This window comes from Engraulis encrasicolus, chromosome 12 (genome assembly GCF_034702125.1).
Source record: "Engraulis encrasicolus isolate BLACKSEA-1 chromosome 12, IST_EnEncr_1.0, whole genome shotgun sequence".
Classification (NCBI taxonomy): Eukaryota; Metazoa; Chordata; class Actinopteri; order Clupeiformes; family Engraulidae; genus Engraulis; species Engraulis encrasicolus.
This window is the reverse complement of record NC_085868.1, coordinates 955,691-977,234: the sequence shown is the minus strand read 5'-3', so window position 1 is coordinate 977,234 and position 21,544 is coordinate 955,691. Positions and strand designations below refer to the sequence as shown.

Sequence of the window (21,544 nt, the reverse complement as noted above, 5' to 3'; positions counted from 1 at the left end):
TTAATCACAGTCTGGACAGGGACTAATACTTCCGAGACATACTCCTGGCCAGAAGGTGGCGACCTACCCTCAACTTCCCACCCCTCCCTATATAAAAAAAGAAGACGACAGCGAAGAATCCCTTTGCAATCCAACTGAATCAGAAGTCACGTACATAGGAGAGAAGTTCCTCATCGTTGCAGTTTACCAAGGTTAAATTCAGCATGTCCATGTGCCTTTCTTTTGTTTTGTTAATGATGTCGATCTTGTTGATTGTGAAATGCAACACGGGCGCTAAGTAAGATACATTGTTGTGTACATTGTACAGACTTCGTTTTTTTGTCATTAGTAGAGCGGGCATTTGCCCGGGCATGCCCGTGCTTACTAGCCTGGGAAACCCCATGCTACTTTTAGTTTAAACGACCGTCCATCAGGTCTTAATCATGCAAACTGTAAGAATGCAAGACAAAGTGTAATACTCAGCGAGTTTCTTAATGCATTATTAAAATCGATAGCAGGTCTATATCTGCAGTGCACCATTTTTTCTGTTAGTTAGGTAATTTCTTTTATATTCGGCTTCAGCAGTGTGGTGTCTTATTTGTTGCATCCCTACGTGTCCCTGGCTGTATGTGACCGTCGCTTTGCTCGATATGTGTTTGCTCACTGCTGGTCTGATGTTAACCAAGCAAGGCGCGTGCAATTTTTAGTTTCGAAGCAGCTAGTCGGGTGTATTTTGTACAGACTTGATTCCACTTCATTTGTTGCATGTTGGGCTGCAGTAATGTGAGTTGTTGCAAGGCAGCCCACGTGTGTGAGTCGCTTTGCTTCAATAGTGTTTGCACACTGGTGCAGCGTCAATCAACCAAGGCGCACGTGTTCTTTTCATTTTCGAAGCACATTTTGTACAGACTCGATTCATTATTAAAATCGATAGCAGGTCTATATCTGCAGTGCACCATTTTTTTCTGTTAGTTAGGTAATTTCTTTTATATTCGGCTTCAGCAGTGTGGTGTCCTATTTGTTGCATCCCTACGTGTCCCTGGCTGTATGTGACCGTCGCTTTGCTCGAGATGTGTTTGCTCACTGCTGGTGTGGTGTTAACCAAGCAAGGCGCGTGCAATTTTTAGTTTCGAAGCAGCTAGTCGGGTGTATTTTGTACAGACTAAATTCCACTTCATTTGTTGCATGTTGGGCTGCAGTAATGTGAGTTGTTGCAAGGCAGCCCACGTGTGTGAGTCGCTTTGCTTCAATAGTGTTTGCACACTGGTGCAGCGTCAATCAACCAAGGCGCACGTGTTCTTTTCATTTTCGAAGCATATTTTGTACAGCCTCGATTCATTGTTGAAATTGATTGCTGATAATTCCGTTGTACCGCTATTTCTGTGTTGGGTTGCGGTTATGCAGTAGGGTTTTATGCTGCAGCAGTGTGAAGTTTTTTTTTGTTGCAAAGTAGTTTAAAAAAACATGTATCCTGGGCTACCTGTGAGATTTCGCTGACGTGTATGCACAGGGTCTCACTAAGTCCACATGCATGCATTAAGTGTTGTAAGGATTTGAATGTGTAAGCTGCTGTATGTTGAAGTGTTCAGTAAGGCCAGGCATTTACTTTGCACAGGCTTAGTTTGTGATGAGAAATACGTTCATTATACATTGTACTAGTGTATCCAATAGTGAATGTTGTGTAAGCTTATGCATAGTGAATGTTTAAGCCCAATGGGTACTAAAGAAAAAATGTAACAGTTTTATATGGTACAACAACTACCTAGAAATGTGGCAGTGTAATTTCTGTGGGAAATCGTTAAAAACACTAAGGGGTTATGTTCTCCATTGCAAACTTCATAGAAATGAGCCACATTGTTTGTTTAAATGTTATGGCTCTGGTTGCTCCAAGACATTTTTCAGATATGGTGCATTTAAAGCACACTTCTACCGCAAACACAATGTGCCTGAATGTGATCATGTTGGTGCTGTCGTTGGTGCTTACAGGTGTCCAGTTGCATTGTGCAGCCACAAATGCCAAACGATCAAGGACCTTTTAGGCCATCTGAAGAAACACCTGGAGGAAGGGCATGAAGTATGCTGTCCGGTGAGTGGATGTCAAACTGTTTTTAAAATCAAATCTACACTTACATCTCACATTTCACGAAAACATGGAGACATTACAGACAGCAGAATTAATGACATGTACAGGGACTTACCAAGGCGGCCATCAGAGTCAGCGGTAAGCGTAGCTACAATTGAAGTTACAGAGACTGGTAATGTGATGGAGACGGAGGGGAGAGAGGAAGAGGATATGGATGCATCAGATATGGATGCATCAGGAGATTTTGGTGATCTGTATTTGAGAAATGTGAGTTTGTTTTATTTGAAATTGCAGGGAAAGTTTCTGCTTCCTGCTTCAACCATTCAAAGTATTGTTGAGGAAATGGTTAACATTCACGAGTTAGGCCAGGCATATACTTTGAGCAGACTTCGTTCTTTACTACAAAAGGACACATCGCTCTCTGATGATGACATAACTAAAGTTTGTGATTCTGTCAAAGAGTCTGATCTCTTTACTGAATGTCACACAGGGCCAATGAGGACTGTGTATTCAAGAACTGAGACTTTCAAAAAAATGTTCCTTTATGTGGAACCACAGAAATTACTCTTAGGAAGAGATGAAAATGGGAAAGACAGATTTGCATATTATGTTCCCATCAAAGACACTCTGAGACATTTCCTAGAATCTAAACTTTGGCTAGATCAGAGTGCACATGTGACAGAACAGTCAGAGACGGGGGTTTTGAATGACATTAGTGATGGTAGCTTATTTAAACAGAGCGAGTTTTTCAAGAGCAATCCATCCAGTTTAAAACTCGTGCTCTATGAAGACGCGTTTGAGGTCAGTAATCCACTTGGATCCGCAAAGGCAAAGCATAAAGTGCTTGCTGTTTATATGTCTGTTGCCAATTTACCACCACATGTGAGGTCTGACACTGACCATATGTCACTTGTGCTACTGTGCAGAGAGAATGACTTCAAAACATTTGGGCATTCAAAGGTTTTCAGTGAGTTGGTGAGTGACCTGAAAGAGTTGGAGGAGACTGGAATCTTGACAACAAATGGAACTGTACGTGGAACACTATATTGTATTGCTGGTGACAATTTGGGGTCCCATTGTATCGGTGGCTTGACAGAAAATTTCAGTACGTCAAAGTACTTTTGTCGGTATTGCCTAGTAACTCGGAATGAATTTCAGAGTGACAATCCGAATGCATGTGGACCATTGCGCACAATTGAGAAGTACAATTCTGCTCTTGAGCGCCTTGAAAATGAAGATGCTCCTGAAGGTGTGAAGTTTGATTCAGTCTTCAATTCTTTAAATCACTTCCATGTCTGTCAGCCAGGACTGCCTCCATGTCTGGGGCATGACATCTTTGAAGGCATTTTGGCATATGACATGGCGCTTTATCTGAAATATTTCATTAAGCAAAAGAAATGGTTCTCTTATTCTACTCTCAATCGACGCATTTGTCAGTTCAAGTACTGTTTGTCTGATGCTTCTACAAAGCCATGTAAAGTCAAACCTCTTGCAAAAAAACTGTCAGGACAGGCGATACAGAACTGGAATTTTCTCCGACTGTTTCCTCTTCTGATAGGTGACAGAGTGAAAGACACAGCTGATGATGTTTGGCAGTTGACTCTGCAGCTGAAGGATATTGTGGACATGGTCTGTGCTCAGAAAATATCTGTCTCACAGGTTGCATTTCTTGATGTTCTCATTCAAGAGTATTTGGACTCAAGAAAATCTCTCTTTCCAAGCACAACACTGAAACCAAAACATCACTTTTTACGCCATTATCCAGCTCTTATTCTGAAATATGGGCCCTTGATTAGACTTTGGACGATGAGGTTTGAGAGTAAGCACAGTTATTTTAAGAGATGTGCAAGGAATCTGAAGAATTTCAAAAACCTCTGCTTGACTCTCTCTCAAAGACATCAAATGCTACAGGCTTATCTTACAGCAGATTCCCTCGACAAGGCTATTCTGCAGGTTAAAGACAGTTCTCCATTTTATGTAGCACTTTACAGTGGAGTTATCCAGGATGCTGTCAGGGACTTTGGCTTTACTGAGACAGACACTCAAGTTGCAGTTGAGATGTCCTACAAGGGTACATTGTACAAAAAAGGACAGTTCCTTGTGATTGGTAAAGATTCTGTGAACTTTGTTGAACTTGGGATTATTTTGCTAAGAAATGAGAGAATTTATTTTGTTGTGTCAAAATACAGGACTGTGTTTTTACCTCATTTCCACATGTACTCCATTAAGAAAGAACAGGAAGAGATGTGCTGTCTCAACATTTACGACTTGGCTGATTTTTATCCATTACCTTCCTACTGGAAAGATGGATGCCAATTTGTCCCTTTGAAACATGGTGTGTTGCCACAATAGGCCTAAATGACTTAACAATTCACTAAAACTGAACTTTTCTCTCCTAATAGAAATGCAAGATCCAGACATCAGGAGTTTCATTTCAAAGGTTTTACCAGACCTCCCTGGATCGATCCTAAGCATTGTGGAGGAGACGCTGCAGTCTCTAGGAGTGGATACCCTTGATGACTTCCAGTTTGTAAAAGAGGCTGATCTCCTGACTGTTTTGAGGCCGGTACAAGCCAGAAAACTTGTAGCTTCTTGGAAGCAAAACTGTAAGTACAAGTCAATTGAAACCATAACCAAACATATCAGTGTGGTTGCCTGATAGTTTAATACCATGTGTATATAGTTAATCGCTAATTATACAATTTAGTTGATGGTGACCTGACTGCAGTTGTTGCTGGGATACAGCATTGTGGCATGTAGTTTTCCTAACTCGTCTAATACGTTCTGTAAGTGAAGGAATGGGTAAAACATGCTTCAAATTCTGCATCCAACTGTTAGGAAGCAGGAAATGAGTCCTCGTGTCTGTATCTGTTTTGTCTGCGTTTCTGTGTTTTGGTCTGTGTGTGTGCTGTCCTGTGTTGATTCTCTCTTGCTTTCTCTCTCACTATCTTGATGTATAAAAAAGTTAAGTTATATGGCCAGATTCGTGACCCATTGCCAGATGTAGTTCTGAGGTGATATTTTCCTTCTGTCAATGCCACTTACAGGCTTTTCTTGCACTACAGATTTATATAATTTATTTGTTTTTTTAAACCATTTTATTCAAAACCGGATATAATTCTGTGCAGCATATATTTGGCCTTATGGCCTTCGCACACCATTGCACACACACCAATGAAAATGAAGCGTTTTGTTTTTGTTTTACAGCTCAGGGCCCTGGAACCCAAAGCCAGCCAGATGTTGCTTCAACGTCATCGCTTCTCACCTCTCCTACCTCCTCTCGCTCCTCAATATCACCTTGTCCATCACCAAACCTGCTGAATGCTGACTGGGTAGACAGTTTTGAAGTTCCTGTTGAAAAATTTCCAGAGGCTCTTATCCAATGTCTTAAGAGAGGCAAGCGACCTGAACCGAGTTTAAGGAGAGAGATGATAAGAATTGTTGCTGCAGAAATGATGAGGATGTGTCCGTCTCCTACGAAGCAAGCTTCGACAGAAATTGCCAAAAAGTTAGTTGGCAAGTATCCAACATCTTTAAAGGATGTCATCGAGGGAGAAGTCGTGGGGCCCGGATACCACAGTCTTGTGAAGCAGCTTCAAGCTCGTGTAGACAACAAAAGGAGGCATGTGACCCCAAGAATTCAGAAACGCAAACCCGTGTCAGACGAATCTGATACAGACGACGTCCCGGCAATACTGAAAGCGTCAGTCCAAGATACATACGGCTGCGTTAAGTGGGATATGAAGTTCATGCCAATCACAGAAACTCAGGAAAGCCAAAATGAAAAGAGAGAGAAGATGAGGAATCTGTGGGAACAAGGCACTTTCAACCCAGACGAGGTGAAGGAGTTGGTAGAGTCTACATACTATTCGCAGCGTAAGGCAATTAACGGTGGAACAGCGCTTCAAACGTTGAGAGAAGAGTGGCCTTTTTTGTTTCACGAAATTGGGATTTCTTCCCACTACCGGGAGCTGACTGGACAGCCACTAACAGAGACATTCCTGAGAAGTGTGGGGAAGAAAGGGAAACAGCTCCTAAACTTCATGGCAACTGTTTGTGCAAACAAGACCAGACGAGTCTTTGAGACATTGACCAAGCTGAAGTTCCAGAGAGGGCAGTTGGAGGGCTGCTCGGAGGACGTGAAGGATATGCTGCTTTTGCTGCTCTCCTACTTCAATGAAGATGAGGCAATCCTGTTCCACTACACTGAAGAAACCAACCAGGCAGATGACGTTCAGGTGGACTGCTTGCCGGCGACGCCATGCATCATTGTGTGTGGTAAGTGAGGTTTTTTGTTTTTTGCTTTCTGTTTTGTTTTTCCCCAGCTGCAGCTTTGAACACAACTGTAACATACAGCTCCAGGCCTTTTTATTAGAATAGCATGAAAAAGTTGATTTATTTCCATAATTCCATCAATAATGTTAAACTGTCATGGATTGTAGATTCATGGCCCAGTTTTCTAACTATTCCAATAATTATTTTTTTTCTTTTTTATATACGTTGGCCTTCCAGCTAAAAAAAACATGAATTGGAAAATTCGCATCATTAGAATATTACAATAGAATCACATTTTTCTTCAAAATTCGGGTCACATTAAATCAGTTGAAATTTGGTACTTTCTACATAACATGCAATGTTCAATACTTGGATAGGACTCTCTGTCTTAATAACGGCCATGATGGGTTTAACATTGAAGTCAATGGCAAAAACAGTGCATGGGAGTTATGGAAGCCCAGATATCCTTGATGCTTTGCTGTCATCTGTTCTTGTTTGTTGACCTGGTGTCCCACACTTCACTCTTCAATATACCCTGTAGATTTCCATGCCACGTTTCGGCGCTAACTCACCAGTTAAATTCTAAATCACCAGAAATGAAACCCCATTGAAAATTAATGGGGTTTTACTTCTGTTGAGTTAGAATTAAACTGGTGAGTTAGCGCCAAAACGTGGCATGGAAATCTACAGGGTATATTGAAGAGTGAAGTGTGGGACACCAGGTCAACAAAACAGCTGACAGCAAAACATCAAGGATATCTGGGCTTCCATAACTCAAATGCACTGTTTCTGCCATTGACTTCAATGTTAAACGCATCATGGCCGTTATTAAGACAGAGTCCTATCCAAGTATTGAACATTGCATGTTATGTAGAAAGAACCAAATTTCAACTGATTTAATGTGACCCAAATTTCATGCTTTTTCATGCTATTCTAATAAAAAGGCCTGGAGCTGTAAGGAGATCTGCAAAATAGCTGTACAAGACCTTAGAGTGATACTGTTCCATTTTTGGAAATAAGCTTACTCTACACCTTTCCTTGAGTTACATGGTTGAGCTTTACCCTTCTCCTGTACTTCCTGCTGTTCTGAGTATGGCAGTGCATTTTTTTTTTTTTTACCTCTAAGCTAGCCTTTAACATTGAGTCCTATGAGACCAGCTGGTGGCTAGCTGGTCTCATAGGACTTAATGTTAACTGCTAGCTTAGAAGTAAAAAAATGCACTGCCATACTCAGAACGGCAGGAAGTACAGGTCATTCTCAAATAATTAGCATATTGTGTTAAAGTTCATTTTTTCCCCATAATATAATGATACAAAAATAAACTCTCATATGTTTTACATTTATTGCACACCAACTGAAATATTTCAGGTCTTGTTTTGTTTTAATATTGATGATTCTGGCATACAGCTCATGAAAACCCAAAATTTCCATCTCACAAAATTAGCATATCATGAAAAGGTTGTCTAAACAAGCTATTAACCTAATCATCTGAATTAACAAATTAACTCTAAACACTGGTAAAAGCTTCCTGAGGCTTTAAAAAGTCTCAGCCTTGTTCATTACTCAAAACCGCAGTCATGGGTTAGACTGCTGGCCTGACTGTGTTTAACATTGAAGTCAATGGCAGTGGCATTGCATGAGGGTTATGAAAGCCCAGATATCATTGATGCTTAGCTGTCAGCTGTTTTTTGTTCTTTGATCTGGTGACCCACACTTCCCTCTTCATTATACTCCATAGATTTCCATACCAAGTTTTTCTATTTTTAAGAAAAATCAATTCTAATTTGCCAGACATGAAACCCCATTCAAAGTCAATGGAAAGTTCTGTCTGGCAAATTAGAATTGTTTTTTCTCAAAAATACAAAAACTTGGTACGGAAATCTATGGAGTATAATGAAGAGGGAAGTGTGGGTCACCAGATCAAAGAACAACAAACAGCTGACAGCTAAGCATCAATGATATCTGGGCGTTCATAACCCTCATGCAATGCCACTGCCATTGACTTCAATGTTAAACACAGTCAGGTCAGCAGTCTAACCCATGACTGCGGTTTTGAGTAAAGAAAGAGGCTGAGACTTTTTAAAGCCTCAAGAAGCTTTTACCAGTGTTTAGAGTTAATTGGTTAATTCAGATGATTAGGTTAATAGCTTGTTTAGACAACCTTTTCATGATATGCTAATTTTGTGAGATGGAAATTTTGGGTTTTCATGAGCTGTATGCCAAAATCATCAATATTAAAACAAAACAAGACCTGAAATATTTCAGTTGGTGTGCAATGAATGTAAAACATATGAAAGCTTATTTTTTTATCATTACATTATGGGGAAAAATGAACTTTAACACAATATGCTAATTATTTGAGAAGGACCTGTATAGGAGAAAGGTAAAGCTCAACCTTGTAACTCAAGGAAAGGTGTACAGTAAGCTTATTTCCAAAAATGGAACAGTATCACTTTAAAGGTGTAGATCCTCTCCTTATACTGTATGTAGAAGTCTCGGGTAAATCCTTCACATTCTCAACAGATGAGTGGTGACCCTACTAACAAACCTGTAATGCCTGATATTTAAATCTTTACAGGGGCCTCCTGCTACAGTGCCAAAAGATTCATGCTGAGCATCGATGGCAAGATCGTCAATGACAACATCACCCAATTCATCGCCGCCATCAACGTAATGTTCGGCACCTACTACTGCCTGAACATACACTATCCAGTGCAGTTGAGGTCAACGCTGGAGTTCCTTCAGAGGTATGTGTGTGTGTGTGTGTGTTTGGGGGGGGTTAACGGTTAACAACCCAGCAGCGGGATCGCCATCTCCTTCTGCTAGACGGCACAGGAAGAGCACTACAAAATTAAATGTTCAGTCTACTAATTTGCGTGTTGATGGTCAAGTCATCAGAAACTGACTTCATAAGGAGATTAAGAGAGCCTGGTATCCACATTTAAGGTCTGTTTACAAGGCACCCTCATAACCCTCCTCACGAAGTCCGTTTCTGATCATTTAATCAGAAACCCTCACATCAGTGGACTGCAGAGCCAATTTTTGCAGGGCTCTGGCAGTGCTTTTGCTGTGCCACCTTGCTTAAAGGTGCACCGTGTAAGATTGTGGCCAAAGTAGGTATTGTGACTACTGCATATTCAAATTCGGCTATTAGCAGCACAGTTTCATCATTTCATGAATATGAATAAATGAAACCAGTATTTACTAGTATGACCAAAGAACAGTAAATACAAGAAATTCAAAATGGCAAACCATGGAGAAGATCCCCCTTTTCATGTATGTAAAATTCAATTTTAACAGTCATAATGAATACTTAAAATTTGATGGTGGTAAGTATTTGTTAAAGGGGTAAAATCCATTAATGGAATGATGAACCACTTCTGGAAATGAACTACTAAACATATTACACAGTGCACCTTTAAGGAAAGAGATAGTGATCCTACTACTGAGTTGTAAAACATCCCCTGATGTACTGGCATATCTCCTCGCATGTCCTCCATGCTCTGGACACAGTACGTCACAGAAGTATACCATTGTTTTACTGTTCTTTACTTAATGGCCTGTTGTCATTTCTGCACAATGCAATTCCCCCTTTTAGGCGGCGGGCCAGAAATCCTATCTTGCAGGTTCGTCGGAGTGATCAGGTGGCAACTTGGTTTTTGCAGATACAAGTACTTGATAGTACATAAATCAATATTCTAGGTGTTGCCATCGTCAAAAGTTGCACATTGATTTAAAAAACAAAGGTTGAAATAGCGACATTTGGTAATGTGGGAATTCCATTAAAATTGGCCACTCAACAGGAAATGTGTCACCAACTCCTTTTAGAGTGCTTCACAAGTGTGAAACTTCACAGGTTACTGTGTATTATGCCTACCAACATTTTTCTGTGTGTGAAATGGCAGTTAGGCATAGCGCCAGCATGTGGTAGGTGAATGAACTGCTTGAAATCACTGCAGCTACTGTGTATTTCATAATATGAAAAAAGGATGAACATACTTTGTGAAAAGTTTGTTGATGTTGTAAAATAACAAAATGGCATGGCAACAAAAGTACCACAGGTTAACAATTAATTTGAACTCAACACACATTGCTTGACATTACTGATAATTAGCCCTCTACTGCACACAGTATGGCTATGCATGATAAAAAAAAATATTCCAGTTGATTTTTTAGTTCATTTTGAGACACTTTATTGATTATATATATATATATATATATATATATATATATATATATATATATATATATTTTTTTTAAACTTTTATCCTGTAGGCCCAATATTCTTATTTTTATTCAGTTTAAAATTGAACAAAACACGCAATTACCTCACATTAAACAGAGGTGCACAGTGATGGAATGATCATTACTAGGTTTGTGTGTGTGCCCTAAATGTCATGTTAACGAGACTGGCTGTTTGGTTTGGTGGTCATATTGCACATTTGGCACCCCCAAGGACCTGTGTTTGAAGCTGAACAAGCAAAGTTATCCCCTTTTGCTGGTGTCAGAAGTGGTATTGCTTTTAGAAACGCCATTGGAGACACCCCCACTGCATGTGAGCCATAATGCCATGCAAGTGACTACAAGGATAGGCCTTATCTCTAGGACTCAGGCAGGGCCGGCCCGAGGCATAAGCGAACTATGCAATGGCTTAGGGCCCCGCCACTAGCCCACTCTGGGCAGCAAAGTTCCAGGAAAAAATGAACTCTATACTATATTTCCTAGTCCTAAATTTCTTTCTGAGCCTCGATGGAAACTGGAGCCATTATACTGTATATCGGGGGACACCTCAATGATGGTGGATACAACGTCCTTTTTCATGTACCACATTTAATTGTACAAACCCTGCAATAAATGCAGAATATAACTAAAAGTAATCATTTTGAAGTGAAACGAAGATATTCCTTTGTGATAAATGGCTTTCTGGGAAATTTTGCTCCAAGAAGTACAGTGCATAATGGGCACATGATCTACAGACAGCCTGCCTACTGTATGTCCTTAGCTCCTAACCCTCACTTGTGCAAGTAACTTAAATTAAGCTTACGAAACATCTGATGTTGAATAGGTGGTGGTAGGGGCCCCTGGATGAAATTTTGCTTAAGGCCCCATAAAGGCTTGGGCCGGCCCTGGACTCAGGACCATAGTTAGGGGTGAAGCCTAGAATAAATGAAGTATGGAGTTGTGTGGGGATCACCGTGTGTAAAGCACAAAAGATGTGCTTCACAAGCAGGAAGGCAGAGTTGACTAACATCCTGTAGAAAGAGACTATAATACTGTATATAGAGACAACAGTTAGTGTACTTTGACTTTATCAATGAGTCTGATTCTTTAGGGACCAAGTAGCACTATTGTAGTACCCAGGTGGTCTGAGTTGGAAGCTGGATACAGCAATTCTCCCCCATATATTTAGAGGAACAATAAGCAGTACTTAATACAGGTACCCTATTTCCTCCCTCCACTAACTCCCTCTCTTCCACATTCAGATGTTCATCACTCATGTTGCTGTCCTCATTACTTTTGACCTACCTAACTTCAGATGGAATTTCTCTAACATGCAGATCCTGATGCGCTCATCCATAAAGCATTATTACGTTCATTTTGTTTGTCAAAATGTGTATAAATTATAAGATATAAGATATGTATAAGCTATTTCCAATTTTGAAAAGTACTTCAGAACATTTAGTTTATGTCTTTACTGCATAAAATATATGTGATGATGTGGTTACACAACCACACACAAACAAAACAATAATAACAAAGTCACCAAAAAAAAGTACCCCATTATCGCACAACGTTGCCTTGAGGCAACGCAAAGACAAACACAAAAGGAAACCCTTTTTTAAAACCTGATAAGAGTCTTCTATATGCCTTGTGCATATAAAGGTATTTTTTTATTTCATGATTTTATCATGTTTACTTACGCTAATAATGCAAAAGATCTTGTGTCCTTCGCACCCCAAGTGGCCCAGTGACTGTCTTGTCAAGAGAGGAAGTCCCGCCTTCAAATACTACAACATAGGCCTAGTGTCACCCAAACCACTCTAAATTGTTCTTTCATGTCTTTTCTAACACTCTGATTGGTTTTGATAATGTAAAGAGACACACACTGGACATGAGGCTTTAAAAGACATTGTGTTGCCAGAGGGCAATGTTGTGCAGTAGAGGGTTAGCAGATTATGGCTTGTCATAACTATGAGCACAAAACAAGTAATCACCACGTCAGTTATTGCATTTTGTCTTTACGTGACCCTTTGACACAAGAATGATAGACACAAGGTGGAATATCCAGTAATAGTGTGCCAACTATGGGTCAAAGTTCAATTTTGGTATCAATAGGCCTACATACTGTCAATTTTATCAATGTCATCATTATTCCATGCAGAGCCCATTTTACCAATACTGTTATAGCTGTGGTCTTTTTATTATATGACTATTTATAACTATTAAATTGAGAAAATAGTCATTCAGATCTCTGCAGCAGTACAAGGGGCAACGGCAACTACTGTAGGTCTACTACTGTTTCGGAACTCAAAGAAATGATCAGGATAAAACAAAAAACTTGGAAGTCACTTCTCTCAGTTGCAGAGTTTGATCAGTTATTTTTTCCTTTGTAGGGGAGTAGTACAATAGTCCTAAGAATGTGTGGATGCGTGCGTGAAATGTTTGAATATCAATCAATTTCACGTAGCAGTTAATGAAGTCCATAATTAATACTGGCAAGGGATATGAAAGTTTCAAAGAGGGCATGGCGTTCCAAATGTTCAATGACGCCCCCCCCCCCCCCCCCCCCCACACACACACACACACACACACACACAGTCTTCAGCTTCGCGGAAATTGTTGTTACAAAACAATTTGTAAAATGTTATTACTGAACAGGAAGGAATACGTTTCTACCCATAAATAAGCAAAAATGAATATAGCGCCCCTTGTGGTGGCCAAATGTGCAGGCTGACGCCGTGGCAACAGGCAGATTTGGATTCAGCACCCCCAAATTGATCAAGAAAACATGTTTTTAAGTTGCCACTAAACGGTCACAACGAAACTCATTTTCTAGATGAGCTATGATTCTTGGCCCACTGCCTATTTAAACTGCACTAATTTCAATATTAAGCCCCTTTTTTATTTGTCTAGAAAATAGTGGTCTTCCCTTTCCTTTTTGATTGCAGCTGTCTGCTATTTAGCCTAATCAAAGCAACCATGCAAGGAACATTAATAAAGTAGTGGTATTCATTTTTTGTTAAGGGCAATTCAGAAAAGGGACAAGATGTTCAAAATGGTGAACTAGCACAGTTCTGTTGCTTCACTCTTTGTTGTTTGGTCAAAGTAGCAGACTGTACTGTGCTCAAGGATGGAAACGATTCGCATCCCTAAATGTGGTCATTACAGCATTGCCATCCAGTGCTTTGACCAAATCTTGGAAAAGCATGGTTATAGTTACGCCATCTTGAATGCTGTGCTCTAGAAAATATTTGCTGTACCTCAAGATGTTGGACAACACGCTTTTCTGTTGCACGCATTGTCCCCGAGTACAGCATGTACTTGTTTTGTTCTGGGCACATAACACATCTCAGGGTTCCCCATGCTATAGAGCCAGATGTTTTACCTCTTTCTTGTAGTGGGTTTCATCAGCCTTGATGAAACCCACCAGTTTTGTGTTGTCCGCAAAGTTCACCTAGGGCCTACACTACAAAGCTGGTTCAGCAGTAAAGAGGTAAATAATCTAATAGAAGAGCATGGAGTCCTCAAGAAAATGAGGACTCCGCTCTTCTATTAGATTATTTACCTCAACTAAACCTGGGCTGTGTTTTTCGACAACATATTTGCTAACTGGTTAGCAACAATGCTTTTGACAAACTGGGTCCTGTTTTTTCTCCTGAACCAGCTTTGTAGTATAGGCCCCAGCTGGTGGAAGCAGACGGTGCCTTTCGAAATACAGTGATTCGATATCAGAATTTTTTTTTTTTTTTTAAATGGGGCCGAAATTGTAAAATATTGACCTTTTTTCTTTGTTGTCAAAGTTGTCTGAACATGGCACACCATGTGTATTTGGGTGTTTCAACAACTGTGTTTTTGTGTTCTTACTTTACATAGGTGCTTTTTCAACATCAATCCAGAGAAGGGCACAAAAGTCGAGACGAAAAAAAACAAGAAGCAACTGCCGGTAAACCCTCGGGTCCTTACCCTCATCGCTGATCTAGCAGATCATGAGTGGAGAGAGACTAATTAACACTCTGGATACCCACTCCAGCTATATGTGTGTGTGTGTGTTTGGGGGGGGTTAACAACCCAGCAGCGGGATCGCCATCTCCTTCTGCTAGACGGCACAGGAAGTGCACTACAAAATTAAATGTTCAGTCTACTAATTTGCGTGTTGATGGTCAAGTCATCAGAAACTGACTTCATAAGGAGATTAAGAGAGCCTGGTATCCACATTTAAGGTCTGTTTACAAGGCACCCTCATAACCCTCCTCACGAAGTCCGTTTCTGATCATTTAATCAGAAACCCTCACATCAGTGGACTGCAGAGCCAATTTTTGCAGGGCTCTGGCAGTGCTTTTGCTGTGCCACCTTGCTTAAAGGTGCACCGTGTAAGATTGTGGCCAAAGTAGGTATTGTGACTATACTGCATATTCAAATTCGGCTATTAGCAGCAGTTTCATCATTTCATGAATATGAATAAATGAAACCAATATTTACTAGTATGACCAAAGAACAGTAAATACAAGAAATTCAAATTGGCAAACCATGGAGAAGATCCCCCTTTTCATGTATGTAAAATTCAATTTTAACAGTCATAATGAATACTTAAAATTTGATGGTGGTAAGTATTTGTTAAAGGGGTAAAATCCATTAATGGAATGATGAACCACTTCTGGAAATGAACTACTAAAAATATTACACAGTGCACCTTTAAGGAAAGAGATAGTGATCCTACTACTGAGTTGTAAAACATCCCCTGATGTACTGGCATATCTCCTCGCATGTCCTCCATGCTCTGGACACAGTACGTCACAGAAGTATGCCATTGTTTTACTGTTCTTTACTTAATGGCCTGTTGTCATTTCTGCACAATGCAATTCCCCCTTTAAACTGCACTAATGTCAATATTAAGCCCCTTTTTTATATACTATATACTTTTTTATACTTTTTTATTTTTATTCAAAGCAAGGAACATTAATAAAGTATTGGTATTCATTTTTTGTTAAGGGCAATTCAGAAAATGGACAAGATGTTCAAAATGGTGAACTAGCACAGTTCTGTTGCTTCACTCTTATTTGTTTGGTCAAAGTAGCAGACTGTACTGTGCTCAAGGATGGAAACGATTCGCATCCCTAAATGTGGTCATTACAGCATTGCCATCCAGTGCTTTGACCAAATCTTGGAAAAGCATGGTTATAGTTACGCCTTTGATGAAACCCACCAGTTTTGTGTTGTCCGCAAAGTTCACCTAGGGCCTACACTACAAAGCTGGTTCGACTTAGCAACGATTCTGATCACTTCTCTTAAACTTGTGATGACTGACTTCAAGGTTTGGATATAATAATAAAAAAAAACCTGCTTGAATACCTGGCTACTGTGTTTAATATTGGTAATGAGCGTAATAAATGATTGAATGAATCTTAATTGTCCAGTGGTGCTGTCATCCACAGGTACTGGTATTTCTCAGATTATTCTTATTTCAGATTTAAACAGGACTTTTTGACTCTTAAATGAGGTAATTATGTGAAATTTATGGGAATTCCACTTAAATGCAACATGTATAAACTGTGAATCCCACGCCTGAGCAACACAATTGTGCTGCTGGTTTAGCAGGATTGAACCGTAAAATAAGGTTATATATTCTGTGGAATGAATAGAGATTCACCTTAAAAACAAATGCTTTATACTGTAGATTGAACAGTCATACCGTCAAGGCATAAATAATTTCTGTTGTTTTAACAGAAATTGACTGTAAATTAGGCCAATGAATGCTGTGGAATGGTTAGTATTTCACTTAAAAAACAACAGGGTTGCATTGTGAATTATACAGCTATATACCATGAGCCTACATGAGTGTCACTGTTATTTGAACAGTAACTCCCCTTTATTGTAACATCTTGAAAATGTTGATTCTACAAGTCTTAATATACCTTACCGTAAATCCATACACAAGATCTCTGTGTTTTATACGGTGAAAAAATGGCAACCACAGCTGCCAGTTTTTCACCGTAATTTTGACAAGATTTTTTTTACAGTTTAGCAGGATTGAACCGTAAAATAAGGTTATAAATTCTGTGGAATGAATAGATTCACCTTAAAAACAAATGCTTTATACTGTAGACTGAACAGTCATACTGTCAAGGCATAAATAATTTCTGTTGTTTTAACAGAAATTGACTGTAAATTAGGCCAATGAATGCTGTGGAATGGTTAGTATTTCACTTAAAAAACAACAGGGTTGCATTGTGAATTATACAGCTATATACCATGAGCCTACATGAGTGTCACTGTTATTTGAACAGTAACTCCCCTTTATTGTAACATCTTGAAAATGTTGATTCTACAAGTCTTAATATACCTTACCGTAAATCCATATACAAGATCTCTGTGTTTTATACGGTGAAAAAATGGCAACCACAGCTGCCAGTTTTTCACCGTAATTTTGACAAGATTTTTTTTACAGTGTGGGCTGACTAATCACCTCCCACTCCAAGACGCACGCACGCGCGCACGCAGTTACACCATTACACCACACCTATTATGCTGCATATTTTACTTTCTTTAATGTGCAAAGAACTACTCAGCTCACACTCACACACATGCACACACGCACATGCACAGAAAGATCCACAGATCTGTACACACAATCTAGTAAGTGCAGGGTGCTACTACCTTGCTGCATTAAAGAGATTTGAATTATTTACATCTGTCTGTTAATGAGACAGGAGGTTGCAGAGGGAGGATTGGTGCAGTGGTGCCTAAACTATGCACTTAATCAGAGGCTCAGGTGTGTGTGTGTGTGTGTGTGTGTGTGTGTGTGTGTATTGCAATGAGGGAGGATTTCAAGACTGCAGTGGCTTTGTCTTTGCCTTATGCTATTTGCACAGGTATCACTGGTACCTAACCCTATAGCTTCTGCCTTGTGCTATTTGCAGAGGGTCTCAATGGTACTTATTAGTACAGTGTTTCCCAACCACTGTGCCGCGGCACACTAGTGAGAGATCGTCAGGTGTGCCGTGGAAAATTCTTGATTTCAAAAAAAATATTATTATCAGCAAATAATGCCTATGTCATTATTATGTAGTGTCTGCTGTTGACTGGCGTCCTAATCATGTAATAATTCCTTATCACTAGGTGGCAGCAGGTAGCGAATTGCATTGTAGTAGCTGTCAAAAAAGGCAAATGCCGTGCCGTGAGCTCGAGTCAATACAAAGAGAGTTACATTTCATTTGGATTTAGGACTACTTGTACGTGGGATGCAACGGCACCGATTCCATTGTGCTTGGTATGTAAACGAAACACCCTTCACAAAACAAGAGTGCAGACTATTTTGTTGGCCTGCGTAAGCAAACAGAGAACCAAGCAACATTTATGAGGGAAAAAAGGTAAACGAGAGAACCTTAAAGCTAGCTACCACGTAGCTGAACTTGTAGCTAAATCAAAAAAGTCACAAAGTGGCAGATACGCTATTATCTGCCTGCAAAGCCATTGTAAATGAGATGCTTGGACCTGAAGCGGTTAAAGAAATAGCCAAAGTCCCACTCTCAAATAACACAATTTCCAGACATTGATGACATGTCTGCTGACATCGAAAGTGTGGTTTTGGAAAAGATCCGTATCTGTGAGAAATTTGCGTTGCAACTTGACGAGGCTGATATTAGTGGACATGCGCAACTCCTGGCCAATGTGCGTTTTGTGGATGGAGACGCAATCAGAGAAAGCGTTCTATTTTGCAAGGCATTGAACAGAGATTGATATTAAACATGCATACCGGTATTCATATTGTAACAGTGAAATCTTTCATAAATATCATTGCTACTGTCAGAATAAGCATTATTTTCTGTATTCCTGCAAATAGAATGCTTTTGGACAGAATAACAATTTGTAAATAGTAAGCCTATGCCTACTTTGACGTTTTTAGCTTCCTTAAGAAGGGACATGTTAAGTGCACTTTTTATTTGAAAGAGGAAATTTAAAAGATTGTTGTGTTTATTTGATTGCTATTCAAGACACTTTTATAAGAATGATTATATTGTTAGGCGGCTACTATAATTTGTTTTCATTATTTCATCATTTTTGGTTGGTGGTGTGCCGCAAAAAATTTTCAAGGGAAAAAGTGTGCCCTGGCACAAAAAAGGTTGGGAAACACTGTATTAGTACACGAAGTTCAGTGGTTCTTAAAAGAGAATTCAGAGTACCTACATTGGAGTAGCATCTGAAATGTTTGCTCCTTCTGCCAATTCCTGCCAATTTCAACATGTAGTTGCTGATGCTACCCTTGACTTGCCGATACCCGCCAACCCCCCCCCCCCCGCCTTGCCTCTGAAGAAGTATTGCTTGTTACATACTTACAGACAACATTATGCTGCATACGCTACTGTACCTTTTAATGTGCAAAGAAATTCTCAGTTCACACGCACACACACACATGCACACCCACACATGCACACGCACACGCACACACACACAGGTGATATGAGGCCTCAGACAATTAGCAGACTCCGCTATCACTTCCCAAACTTGACAATGACAGCCACAACAACACTATCAACAAGAAGCGTCTTGGACACCCTCCCCACCCCACCCCTTCAAAAACAACAAAAAAGGAACAAAAATGTCTTTCATCTTAAGAAAGAGGATTAGCTCCATGAAATGACGGAGCAGAAAAAAGGGAAGATGTAAGCCTTTGAAGTGCTGTTCTTTTTTGGGGTTGGGATGAATCCTGAAGGCTTGTCCTGTCCTTGTCCTGCTGTAGGATGTTTGTGTGTGCGTGTGCGTGTGCGTGTGCGTGTGCGTGTGCGTGTGCGTGTGCATGTGCGTGTGCATGTGCGTAGCATATGAGAGCTGCCAAAAAGATAGCTGGTTGTGATGGAGTGTGTGTGTGTGTGTGTGTGTGTGTGTGTGTGTGTGTGTGTGTGTGTGTGTGTGTGTGTGTGTGTGTGTGTGTGCATGCGTGCGTGTGTGTGTGTGCGTGCGCGTGTGGATTGGTGTGAATAATCTTAAAACCCTACCCTCTAACACTCTGCTTGAAGTGTGTGTGTATGTATTTGTTTGGGTGCCAGCCAGCCTGTCTTTGTGTGTGTGTGTGTGTGTGTGTGTGTGTGTGTGTGTGTGTGTGTGTGTGTGTGTGTGTGTGTGTGTGTGCGTGCGTGCGCGTGCGTGTGTGTGTGTGTGCATGTGCATCTATGCCTGTGCATGCGTGCACTGTGTGTGTATGTGTCCTCAGTGGCATACGAGAGGTGTGTGGGAGTGCAGCGTCGTAGAGATGGATGCCGTGCTCAGTGTTGAGCTCGCTCTCCTCGCCCGCTGTTCCGCAGTGCCCAGGGCTGTGCTATTAAAGCCCATAGTCATGATTAGCTCCCGCATTAGCAGCTCCTTTATGGCAGCTTTGTACTGCTTCCCTTTCATTTAGAGCCACACTGCAGGCTTGACACTGCTCTCTTTATGAGCTTGGACTGAGCTGACTCCCTTACTCACACACTTGCTAATCTACACACACACATGTCGACAACACAGAGACGAACAAAAAGGGCAGTTTCTCACTAAGCGCCGCACGTTTGGGCTTGCAGGCGCATAGGTTCCCAACCCTGTCTCTTCTCTCTCTCTCCCACTCATCCACTTGCTTGTTGTCACTGTCACTGTCAAATAAAGGCACATAAATCCCTCCAAAAATTCAAATAAAAAAGTGAAGCTTCTATTCCAATTGACAACCGCTATCCTAGTGACAGTGCAAAAACACATTTTGTCACACAGCAACAAATACAATCTAAAAGTCCCTCCATGGTCTGGCACCCCACTACCTCACAGACCTCATTCACCCCTATGACCCCTCAAGATCCCTGTGGTCCTCTTCCAAGGGCCAGCTGGTCGTCCCTCCTACCAGGCTCAAGGCCACTAGTGACAGAACCTTCCATGTAGCTGCTCCTATTCTTTGGAACAATCTGCCCGACCACATCCAGAATTCCCCTTCTCTGGCCATGTTTAAACAACACCTTAAAACACATCTCTTCCTGAAGGCTTATGGCTGCTAGTTCCACAAGCACATTCACTTATGCACTCACACACTGACACACACACACACACTTTCCTACACGATACCTTGTTAAGCGAAACACTTATAACACTGTATCTCCCTGTTCATCAACACACATGTTCAGGAAGAATACACATGGAAAGTACCATGATTTCCACAAACTCAACACCAGCTAACGGGTACAAGAGCCTGAAAGCAAATGGTTTAACAAAAGTTAAAAATAAATCCCTCTTTCTGTGAAACTTCTTTTTAGCTTAGTGTGCAGCTGAGACATTCATTTTCAGAGAGACAATCTGTCCCTCCTCTATTGGAGATATCTGTCTCCTATCAGCAGCAGAGGGCAACACAAAAGACTGATGGCTGGATGACTGATGAATGTCTCTTTGTGTGTGCGTGTGTGCGTGTGTGCGTGTGTGTGTGCGTGCGTGCCTGTGTGTGTGTGTGTGTGTGTGTGTGTGTGTGTGTGTGTGTGTGTGTGTGTGTGTGTGTGTGTGTGTGTGTGTGTGTGTGTGTGTGTGTGTGTGTGTGTGTGTGTGTGTGTGTGCGTGTGTGTGTCAGCTTCTGAGTGAGGACAGCGAGCAGAATGAATGATCACTTGTGACAAACGTCCTCTCTTTCTAATTTCACTCCATATTCCAAACGTCAGGATCATTCTTTATGATTTAGGCCTTTTATGAATGTCTTAAAGCTGCCGTTACCAAAGACAAGGCATGGCAAGTGGTGATGGCTGCCAGAATATATTATTTTAATATTATTATAAAATCATTGGAATATCAATATCATTTCAACATTTTTCAAAAGATAAAATGAAAACTTGGAGGTCAGAAGTGGGGTGAGGAGTAGAATCCTTTTTTTCTTTGGCAGGGTTACGTTTCGACCATTGTCTTCATCAGACTCTCATCCTGCCATGGAATAAAAAATAAAAATAAAATAAAAAAGTGTGCAGACTCCTCACTCCAAGCTTACAGTC

General features: G+C 40.6%; 2 protein-coding genes across 2 annotated transcripts in view; one reads left to right on the top strand and one right to left on the bottom strand.

The window, feature by feature from the left end:
• The window catches only part of grip1 (glutamate receptor interacting protein 1), a 426,493-nt gene that overhangs the window by 107,117 nt on the left and 297,832 nt on the right, over nucleotides 1-21,544 (bottom strand). The gene's annotated exons all lie outside the window — the stretch shown is intronic.
• LOC134459171 (uncharacterized) lies at nucleotides 1,988-15,894 on the top strand. The gene is made up of 5 exons (XM_063211448.1): nucleotides 1,988-2,065; nucleotides 4,465-4,668; nucleotides 5,270-6,340; nucleotides 8,917-9,085; nucleotides 14,433-15,894. Exons 1-5 carry the CDS (start codon nucleotides 2,056-2,058, stop codon nucleotides 14,566-14,568), a joined length of 1,590 nt encoding a protein of 529 aa, XP_063067518.1. The 5' UTR covers nucleotides 1,988-2,055; the 3' UTR covers nucleotides 14,569-15,894.